The 11,056-nt window shown below is 37.7% G+C and overlaps 4 protein-coding genes across 4 annotated transcripts in view; 2 read left to right on the forward strand and 2 right to left on the reverse strand.

Moving 5' to 3' along the window:
• Positions 1-643, reverse strand: part of LOC130512783 (polygalacturonase-like) — a 1,161-nt gene extending 518 nt beyond the window's left edge. Inside the window, exon 1 of the mRNA XM_057011100.1 lies at positions 206-643. Within this exon, the coding sequence (XP_056867080.1) occupies positions 206-643 (438 nt within the window). The remainder of the gene's footprint in view (positions 1-205) is intronic.
• A 988-nt stretch (positions 644-1,631) lies between these two features.
• On the reverse strand, positions 1,632-4,635 carry LOC130507874 (pentatricopeptide repeat-containing protein At1g05670, mitochondrial-like). Its single transcript, XM_057002559.1, has 2 exons — positions 2,097-4,635; positions 1,632-2,000 (listed from the first exon to the last, which is right to left on the reverse strand). The coding sequence occupies exon 1, from the start codon at positions 4,514-4,516 to the stop codon at positions 2,288-2,290; it is 2,229 nt and encodes a 742-aa protein (XP_056858539.1). The 5' UTR covers positions 4,517-4,635; the 3' UTR covers positions 1,632-2,000; positions 2,097-2,287.
• A 1,134-nt stretch (positions 4,636-5,769) lies between these two features.
• LOC108842810 (probable LRR receptor-like serine/threonine-protein kinase At1g05700) lies at positions 5,770-9,099 on the forward strand. The gene is given in 14 exon segments (XM_057011136.1): positions 5,770-5,854; positions 5,940-6,477; positions 6,595-6,931; positions 6,934-7,072; positions 7,146-7,284; positions 7,369-7,440; positions 7,542-7,613; positions 7,678-7,989; positions 7,991-8,216; positions 8,295-8,459; positions 8,461-8,675; positions 8,760-8,938; positions 8,941-9,053; positions 9,055-9,099. Coding segments are annotated over 14 exon segments (2,637 nt in total).
• A 1,811-nt stretch (positions 9,100-10,910) lies between these two features.
• Positions 10,911-11,056, forward strand: part of LOC108807010 (polygalacturonase-like) — a 1,720-nt gene continuing 1,574 nt past the window's right edge. Inside the window, exon 1 of the mRNA XM_018579245.2 lies at positions 10,911-10,961. Within this exon, the coding sequence (XP_018434747.2) occupies positions 10,911-10,961 (51 nt within the window). The remainder of the gene's footprint in view (positions 10,962-11,056) is intronic.

Below are 11,056 nucleotides of genomic sequence, written 5' to 3' on the forward strand. Positions count from 1 at the left end.
CATTCTTATCTTATCATTCATTCCTCATTTTAAGGCTATGATTGCCCTTTTGCATTATGGTGATTGCGCATAAGTATGCTTGATTATGTTTGAAATTTATTAGACACTGGATTTTCTTTTAAAATATTTTATTTGAATTATTATCACCCAATATTTTAACTAAAGTAAGCGTAAACGTATGTATGTATAGAGAAGAAGTGCTTACCCTAACACCAGGAGGACAATTCTGACCAGATTTCCGGCAAGCCCAGAACCCACTAGCCCGAGCGTCGAAAGTCCCACCGACGAGTGACATTTTGCTAACCCTGTTGAAGAGAATCCAGTAGCCGGAGTTTCCAAATGCCCAGTAATCTGCTGGAGCAACGACGGTTCCGGCTACTTGAAACTTGAGTCTGCTCTTGCATGGCCCTGTAAACGTTATCCCCTTCACTAGAAACGTACCAGCCGGAACCATCACAGTGGCTGAAGCTGCCGAGACACAAGCCGCTTGCCATGCCTTGAGGAATGCTGCCGTCGAGTCCGTAACTCCGTCAGGTTTGGCCCCGAAGCTAACGACGTTGAATACGTTGGAGGAGCTGGTTGAGACATCGATGAAGGTGAGGAGTGTGAAGAGAAGTGCTGATGCAATATTTGACTTCGTCATTTTTAGTTGTGTGAGTTTGTGCTTTATCTTCTTCTTTATTTATTTGCCAAATAAGTTTGTGCTTTATCTGAGGTTGATGCAAGGGTATATATATAGTGCATGAAGGCTCGTTATTGGAGTCTGCGGGTACAATAGTACATGTGCTGTCTATATGATAAGAGGTTATAGAATGATTTGTGTTTGATAAAAGAGTTTACATTTCTAATCATTAGGTGCACACATCACATGGTTGGTATCTAATTTTTAGGAGCAACGGTCGTTGCATTAACGATGACATTTTTTGCAAATAATCATTTTCCACTTCTATATATATTATATTATTGGTAGTTGGTGTATGTTGCTTTTTATTTATTGATGTAAATACGTTGGCACTTAATAAAACGATTAATCCACGACAAATATTAGAGCATAGATTGTATATACGGCAAATCGATAGAGAAAACATAGCCGACGACGACAACATAGCTATCTACACGATTTTAGTCACACACACCCCAACAAAAAATATCTACATGATAAAAATGTAGTAAAAACTAAAGTGAACTGAAAATAAATTTAAAATGTAGTAAAAATAAAATACATGTGTACATACATCACGATATCACCGCATATCTTAAATCACATGACCTTTGAATAACTAGGAGTTGACCAACACGACGTGATTAACAAGCTCGCACATTATTGAAACTAATCCAATCATACCCGTTAATCATTATGATCAGAATAATAGAAAAGTCAATCTGTATACAAGCGAGCACATGTATTTATGTGTTAGTTTGGTAGATGATTAGAGTAAGACTAAAAAAAAAGTAAATGAATATAATGTGATTTTGTACTATAAAATACTGCAAGCTTAATTTTGATTATTGTTAATTTTATTGCAGTAAATAATTTGTAATAGATATATATTCAATGATTTGAGTTTTGACTATCAAATAAACAAGAGCTGATGTATATTTCTGTTTTCATCTCAGATCTCACCACAACAGAGAACAAAAACTGTTTATCTATAATGTCTTTTATTACAATTGAAGGATATATAAGGACAATGACAATCATTTTCAAAGAGTACAATTTAATGTTAGTACGTTCTTGAAAACCGTATAGCCTAATCTAATTATAAAGTTTCAGCAAAAAGAAGTCAACACATGTTTCTATCCCCAATCATAAAAAAAAAAAGCAAAAGAGAAAAATTTATCTCTGTCGTCATCATCCATCAACATCAAGTCACCTGTGGCCGGTTACATTTTCATGGCCGAGAGCAAGATATAGCTTTAAAGAGCTGGTACGATAGCTCTCTCAGCAGAACATCAACTCCTAACAGATTCTTTGCAATGTCTGTTCTTGACATATTCTCCTGCAAAAAAATCACATATATTCAGTGAAACAATTTTGACATCTTTGACATATGGGAAAAGCAGCAAAGTATTCAAACAGACTACTACACTCTTACCTTGTTGGTCATCATCAGCAATGAACAAGTTCCTGTCTTTCTGGGCAAATTTGCTTGAGATTGCATTGAACCTCCACTTAATACCCTTCCTTGCTTTAAACAACTGTTCTAATCAAAGATACACACTGACCACCTGAGAAGTAGAAACATCCTCACTAAGATAAACTTCTGAGTTCTGACCTTACCACCAGCTAATTAGCTTCTCTTAACTCATCATCATCTACAAGGTAACTCTCTATAATGTCATCAACAGGATCTACAACTGTATCTGTCCTCCTCCTGCCCTTGTATTTTGCATCACTGAAAAAGTCAAAAATTTCTTTATCCGCAGCCAATCCTTCTCTTTTCATCTCCTCAAAAACCTCTCTCGCCTCCACAAACTTCTTTCTCTTCAAGAACCCCTTAACGAGAGCGCTATACGTGCTAGCCGAGACGCTAAACCCTTTCTCCACCATTCCTCGGTACAGAAACCAAGCCTCCTTCATGTTCCTAGCCTTGCAATGGCCTCTGATCAGATTCTCATACGTCTTACCATCAGGTCCCACTTCCCGAGAACACATGTCCTTATAAACGGCAGCTGCTGCCTTCATGTCATCTCTAATGCAATACTGCTTCACGAGAGAGTTATACGTGGTCGCGTTAGGTGCTATACCTTTCGCCAGCATCCAGTTCAGAAGCTTCTCGCCATCTTCCAGCATCCCATTCATACAAAACCCGTTCATCAGGACGTTGAATGTGACAACCGTGGGTTCAATCCCTCTCCCGAGCATCTCCTTCAAAACCTCTTGAGCCTTAGCCATCTCCCCTGCTTTGCAGTAGGCGTCCATTAACGTTGTATAAGTGACAGCGTCTGGAGTAATCCCCGCAGCTTCATCAAACTCTCCGACAAGTTTAATCGCCTCTTCGATGTTCCCTGACTTGCACAGACCATTGACAATGGAGTTATAAGTAAAAAGATTCGGTTGAAGACCTAGTTTCCACATCTCATGGAGAAGGTCGTTTGCTGAGTCCAAGTCCCCTTCTTTACACAGCCCATCAATTAACGTGGTGTACGTGACAACATTAGGAGAACACCCCGCCTGAATCATGTGATTGTGGACGCTAAAAGCCTCTTTCATCTGCCCTGCTTTGCAGTATCCATTGATAACTTCAGTAAAAGTAATGCTATCCGGTTCCAAACCCCTGCAAAGCATTTCACGGAACAGTCTACCAGCCTCCACCATGTCGCTAACACGACAAAACCCTGATATAATAGCAGTGTACGTCAAAACATCTGGTGCAATATCCAAAGAGAGCATCTCGTGAAAAATCTTCGATGCAGTCCGAATATTCCCTCCCTTGCAGAAACCATCAATAAGAGTTGTGTACACTACAGCGTCAGGAACTATGCCCTGCTCTATCATCTCTCGAAAAGCCTCCTCTGCTTCTGCTAGCTTACACCTTCTGCATAGCAAGAGAATGATGCTACCGTAAGTATAAGAGTTTGGCTTCAACCCCTTCTCTCTCATGACTTCGATGAGCTTCCAGACCTTTTCAAGTTCCCCAAATCTGCAGTATCCGTTTATCACTGTACTGTAACTCACAACATCAGGGGTGTATCCCTTCAACTCCATAAGCACGAGTAGATGGTGAGCCTCGCGTATCCTCCCAAGCTGACAAACACAGTGAATCACAATGTTATAAGAAGCAACATTCCAACAAACACCCACCTCAGGAAACTCCCTGAACACTACAACAGCTTTTTCACCACAGTCTTTAGAAAGACGGTCAAGGTATAGGTTACAGGAATCAACAGAGAGAACCAAACCATAACTCAACATCTTCTCAAAGACTTTCCTAGCTTCACGGACCATCCCACACTCAACTAGCACTTGAAAGAAAACATCGAAGACATTAGGATCCGAGCCCCAGTCCTTGTAAGTATACACCAAAAGATCAAAAAACTGTACAAAGGAGTCATCAACACTCATCTTCGGTCTCTCCCAGAAGCTGCTTACAAGAGAACGAGCCACTTCCAAATCCTTACACGCAACAGCTAAGTGAGCGACGATGCAGAGAGCTTCGAGGGTGGAGTCTCTGCGTGAGCGTGCCCATTCGAAGAAGTCGAGAACGAGGTTGTAATCGGATCTAATCTTCATGAGCACCCAAATCAAATGGTCGGTTTTGAACTTGCATTCGTAAGGCTTTAAGCTACGTTTGAGAGGCTCAGCGCGGCGAAGCTTGATCGCATTGGCGATTTGGTGGACGAGTTCGGTGTCTCTCACTGAAGGTTTCTTCGGGGAGTAATCGGGGAAAGGTCTTGTGGTGTCGGTTATGGTTGAGGAAGAGAGGTTACGAGCGTTGGGGATAATAGATTGGGAGGACCGAAGAGTAAAGAGGTGGATAAAGTTTCTCAAGGCAAAGGTAGTACCTTTCTTCATTACAGAGTACAATAGATGGCTGCTTCATCGCTCCATCACAAACCCAGAAACACGTCGCGAGCTTAGTTCACTCGCTCGCTCCGATAAAAAACCCTAAAAAGCTGCTCTTTTTTTTTTTTTTTTGAAGACGAAGGGAAGGGCACAGTGTGCAATTGAGAACGACGAGATCGATTTGGAAATGAAACTCATAAGGCCCATTAATAACAACACTTTGGCCCATTTTTAACAACAAGTCTTATAAATGAAAAACACTTAGGCCCATTATACGTACCTTCTCTTACAAGTATTCTGATGTGCAAAGATAGTTTACACTTTACAATTTGGTCTAGGGTTTCATCTTTTTAATTTCGTTGATTTTGTACAACATGTTGGTGACGACGAATTTATTGGGATCTAAATGCAACTTGTATTTCCATTCATAGACTCTTTAGTTTAACACAATGTTCATCAGTTAGACAATTTAATTTGGAACATTCAACATAGAAACAAACTCATTGATGCTCTTATCAGAACTATCTTCTTGACAAACCGCTTCTAAAGCCAACACTTTCCACTTTTCATCTCTTTCCATTTCTCTCCTTCCATAACTTCTCCCACACATCTCACAATCTCATCTCTTCTCACAAACCCCCATCAGCTTCTGCCAAGGTTGCCTGAAAAACGCGGCACCTCTCAAACCATGACTATGAGCTACATCAAGAAGCCAAAGCATGGTGGAGTCGTACACTAGAGGATAACTATCATCTATTAGCCCATTCAAGTATCCTACAAGTTCTTGTCATATAATGAGATGAATGTATAAGTCTAACTTCTGCATGAGAGGGATAGATATAGATAAACAAGGTGATTGTCTTATGCAGTCTTCAGTTTCACCTGTTATCAGTTCAGAGACAAAAAGGGAAAGCATACCTCAAAATACCACCAGTCTACTGTTCATTCGGTCAAAATATTCAAAGTTGGTCAAATGATAATGAAAGCGTTGAATAATGTTGTTCATGTCATGCTTGCCATGTCTGAACATATTTTAAGTTGAGTATTTATAGAAGACTATTAAATTTCTTTTGTAGGATAATAATTGATATATTCGACGGGTCATTCGTTTACTTTTGATGGAGATTTGACTTTGCGTAATAGTCACAAAGAGCAAGTTTGAATTTGTTTAAGTTTGGTCTCAGAGTTTACCTTCAGAACAATTATTTTTCGTGTTTAAGTACTAGACTTGATCACCTCAAGTTTCACAAGAGCAGACTACAATGGAACTCTGTTTGGTATATTCAGCAGCTTTTGCATTGTGTCTTGTCGTATCAGTTCTTGCGCAAGACCAATCAGTTTTCTTGAGTGATTCCTTTATTCTTCATAAGTGTGTTTTTTTTTCTAGTGAAGAAGTCTAAATCTTAACTCTTTTCACGTTGCATGATCACAGGTTTCATAAGTATCGACTGTGGAATCCCAAGTGGATCATCGTACAAAGACGACACAACGGGCATTAACTACCTCTCAGATTCATCCTTCGTCGAAACAGGAGTCTCTAAATCGGTCTCCTTCACAGCTCAAAGACAGCTTCAAACCCTGAGGAGCTTCCCTGAAGGTTCAAGAAACTGCTACACGCTGACTCCGAAGCAAGGGAAAGGCAAGAAGTACCTCATAAGAGCTACTTTCATGTACGGTAACTACGACGTAGAAAACGGTTCTCCGGAGTTTCATCTGTTTCTTGGTGGAAACATCTGGGACACCGTGTCTCTTACCAATGGATCGGTCGTTGTATCCAAAGAAGTCGTTTACTTGAGCCAAGCAGAGCAAATATTCGTCTGCTTAGGAAACAAAGGCAAAGGAACTCCATTTATGTCGACGCTCGAGCTTCGGTTTCTCGGGAACGACAATACCACGTATGATTCTCCGAATGGTGCTCTCTTCTTCTCCAGGCGGTGGGACTTTGGCTCTCTTATGGACTCACCCGTCAGGTAAATCTCTGTTTCATACTCTGTTTCGTGCTCTGTTTTTACTCTGTTTCGTACTCTGTTTTGTGTTCTGTTTCTTTGGCTCTAAGTTTCTGAATATCTTTTTTAACATCGAATCAGATATGATGAAGATGTGTATGACAGAATATGGATACCGCGAAACTTTGGATACTGTAGAGAGATCAACACCTCACTTCATGTGATCTCTGACGATAATAGTTACAATCTTTCAAGTTTGGTGATGAGCACAGCAATGACTCCAATAAACACAACAAACCCAATCACAATGACTTTAGAAAACAGTGATCCAAACGTCAGGTACTTTGTTTACATTCACGTCGCCGAGGTAGAAGATCTTACTCTCAGACCAAACCAGACCAGAGAGTTTGATATCCAAATCAACGGAGTGACAGTTGCTCCTGCCTTCAGCCCCAAGTATCTTCAGACAAATACTTTTGTTTTTTAAACCCTGAGAGCCAAACGAATATTGTGTTTTCCCTCGTGAGAACCTCCAAGTCCACTCTTCCACCAATCGTTAACGCACTGGAGATCTACATCGCAAATAGTTTCACTCAATCTCTCACCAACGAAGAAGACGGTAGGTACTAATAAAATGAAACCAACAAGTTTTAGCTCTGTTTTCTCATTTCGATCGATGGTTTAACATATAGTCAACGCGGTTATGGACATAAAGACAAGCTATAAAGTGAAGAGAAACTGGCAAGGAGATCCTTGTATGCCTAATGACTACATTTGGGAAGGACTTAACTGTAGTTATGATAGTCTTACTCCTCCAAGAATCACATCATTGTAAGTGTGTAACTTAATCTTAATCTCTTCTTGATCACTTCGAATATTATGTTACTTAAACTAAAACTCTTTGAATGGAGGCAGGAACTTATCTTCTAGCGGGTTAACCGGTCACTTATCGCCGTCCTTCTCCAACCTCTCAATGATTCAAGAGCTGTGAGTTAATCTAATCCAACAATATTTTTTTTCATTTTTTTGTATAGTGTTAAAGATTTTCTTGACTTGAATTACAACTCTATTATGTTCTTAACCGACAGAGACTTATCAAACAACGGCTTAACTGGAGACATACCAGAGTTTCTGTCAAGGCTGAAGTTTTTGAGGGTTTTGTAAGTTCTAAAAGTAATTATAAGAAACATAGGTGTGGACTCTGAATCTTTATAATATCTGCAGAAATCTAGAGAAAAACAAGCTAACAGGTTCAGTTCCATCCGAGCTATTAGAAAAATCAAAGACAGGATCACTCACCTTAAGGGTTGGGGAGAATCCAGGACTCTGTAGCGAGGTTTCTTGCGGGAAAAGCAACAAGAAAACACTAGTGATAGCGATTGTCTCATCATTTGCAGCATTGTTCATTCTTATGATGCTGTCTGGTGTGTTCTGGAAGATCAAGAATAAAAGGAAAAAGTCTGGTAAAAAAATCTATCTATCTTATTAGTTATTACACATCTGTCTATCTATATCGATCATGATACCAACTGTTAAATTTCTCTTGCATAGACAACGGAATAAGAAACGGCCCCAAGGCAAAACTGGAGAACAAGTTACTGTTTACATATGCAGACGTTGTCAAGATGACAAATAATTTCGGTCGTGTCCTTGGCAGAGGAGGGTTTGGAACTGTCTACCATGGCTACTATAACAACATTCAAGTCGCTGTTAAACTTTTATCAGCAACATCAGCTCAAGGATACAAAGAGTTTCGCTCTGAGGTAATGATTACAAAAGGATATACAAACATTTCCCTCCAAGATCATAAGTAGTGAATCTACATATATATATTTGTATAGGTTGAAGTTCTTGTGAGGGTTCATCATGTAAACCTCACTGCGCTGATCGGTTACTTCCATGAAGCTGATCAGATGGGGTTGATCTATGAGTTCATGGCTAACGGAAACATGGCTGATCATCTCTCTGGGAAGTATGACCATATATTGAGCTGGAAACAAAGGCTTTCAGATTGCACTCGATGCAGCACAAGGACTTGAGTATCTTCACTGTGGATGCAAACCTGCGATAGTTCACAGAGATGTGAAGACTTCCAACATATTGTTGGACGATAAAAACAGAGCCAAGCTTGCGGATTTTGGACTCTCTAGGAGTTTTCAGACAGAGAGTCGTTCTCATGTGTCCACTCTAGTCGCTGGAACTCCAGGATATCTAGATCCTCTGTCAGCTTTCTCTCTTTTTGTCTCCTCACAATATACCAAAAATAACAAGGAATATTCATTTGAGTTGTGTTTTTGTTTGTGTAGATGCTTTGAGACAAATGGGTTAAACGAGAAGAGCGACATTTACAGTTTTGGAGTTGTTCTGTTGGAGATGATTACGGGAAAAACTGTGATCGGTGAGTCGCAGAGGAAGCGTGTTCATGTGAGTGATTGGGTGATATCGATCTTGAAGTCTACTAATGATGTGAACAAAGTTATAGACTCCAAATGCCGAGAGATTTTGATGCAAACTCTGTTTGGAAAGTTGTGGAGCTTGCGTTGGCGTCTGTTTCACAGAACGTTTCTGAGAGGCCGAACATGCAACATATTGTTAGAGGATTCCTTAAAGGAATGTCTTCAAAGAGAAGAGACCACAAGAGTGTAAAAAGTAAAGGGTTGGAAATGGAAAGATGTGGAAAATTTGGGGGCGTTTTTGTAAGTTTGTGTTGTGTATCTTAAAACCCTAAAGTAATTGAATAATTCTCATGTTGTGACTTGTGATGCAAATTTCTCGGGAGATTGGTTCTCTTGTCTGAGGGATCAGTCTCCGGGAAAAGTGTCTATTCCAACCTGAACTATTTGGATCGTGCCAAATACAACCCGAATAAATGGGTAGTACCAAATACGACATGAACTCAATTAAAACTTTAAAAATCTACCTGAACTCTTTAAAACGTACCTAAATCTACATTAAAATATTATTAAATATTTGAAATTATATAAACTACTACTTTTTTCATCGTATCAAATTTTAAAACTTTGGTAATAATTTTTTCTAATTTATATAAACACATAACATGTTTTACTTATTATATCTTCAATAAACTTATATCTTACTAAAATATAAAATATTAAAATATTTAAATTACATGATCTTAGATATATTTAAAATTTGAAAGTTATTTATAAAAATTTTCTTGTATAGAATTATTTTTTAAAAACTTAAGTGAATTTTTTTCAAAGTTATTATTATTTTATTTGATACACGGGAAAAAAATATATCTATTTCGATCCAAACAATTTTGGTGGTGCCAAATACGATCCGAACACCACATCGGCGGTGCCAAATACGACTTGATATCAATTATAAATTAGAGAAATTGTCAAAAATACCACAAGTTAAGTATCACTTTTCAAAAATACCCTCAATCAAAAATATATATAAAATTTGGGTTTAGGTTTTAGTGATTAGTGTTTAGGGTTTAGTATTAAGGGGTTTGGTTTGGGTTTATATATGTTTTATAAATTTTTGAAAAATTAGTTTAGTGTTATTTTATCAAAAATTTAGGGTATTTTTGAAAATATCCCTTTGTTGATGGTAAACATAAAAAAATTAGTATCACCAAATGGTATAAGTGAAATTTTCCCTAATTAGAAAAAATACATGTACTTAAAATGTGCTTAAATCTATATTGACTCTAACAGAAATTAGTTATTGTTTTTAATAAGATAAAACAACGTTGTTTTATATATATATATATATATATATATATATATATATATAAATATGTTTAATATTTTGAGCAAGATATCTTAGTGAAAGAAAGGTAAAAGGTTCTTAATTTTTGAACAAAATATCAAAATATATTAATAATAACTTTGAAAAAAATTTCACTTAAGTTTTAAAAATAAAAATAATCTATACAAGAAATTTTTATAAATAACTTCAAAATTTTAAGTATATCTAAGATCATGTAATTATATATATTTTATATTTATATTTTAGTAAGATATAAGTTTATTGAAGATATAATAAGTAAAAACATGTTATGTGTTATATAAATCAGAGAAAAAATTATCACTAAAGTTTTTAAAATTTTAATACGATGAAAAATAGTAGTTTATATAATTTCAAATATTTAATAATATTTCAATGTAGATTTAGGCACGTTTTAAAAAGTTCAGGTAGGTTTTTAAAAAGATTTAATTGAGTTCAGGTTGTTTTTGGCACTACTCATTTGTTCGGGTTGTATTTGGCAGAATCCAAATAGTTCAGGTTGGAATATGCACTTTTCCCATCAGTCTCCGGGTGTTAACATTGCAGTTTTGGAAGCCCATTATATCAATTTACCGGGGCCGGCGACAAAAGTTTTAGAAGCCCATATGGTTCTTTTGCAAGAAACAATGAAAAAAAAAAAGAGGAGACAAAAGAATACAGTGACAGGGAGACAAAGACCCAAAATCGCGTGGGGACCCATGTACCTTTTGAAGAAAAACGCTGATTCCTTTGGACTTTTGAGACGCACGGTCTGTGCTGCTGTCCTTACAAATCTTCTGTTTAACTCACGCGATCGCTCTCCCTCACACGGCTGCTTCAAAAACGTGCTTCTTGTAACCGCTCA

This window comes from Raphanus sativus, chromosome 1, assembly GCF_000801105.2.
Source record: "Raphanus sativus cultivar WK10039 chromosome 1, ASM80110v3, whole genome shotgun sequence".
Taxonomy (NCBI): domain Eukaryota; kingdom Viridiplantae; phylum Streptophyta; class Magnoliopsida; order Brassicales; family Brassicaceae; genus Raphanus; species Raphanus sativus.

Bases quoted from the DNA above. Each gene is read 5' to 3' on its own strand.
- LOC130507874 (XM_057002559.1), bottom strand. From the start codon at position 4,516: ATGAAGAAAGGTACTACCTTTGCCTTGAGAAACTTTATCCACCTCTTT.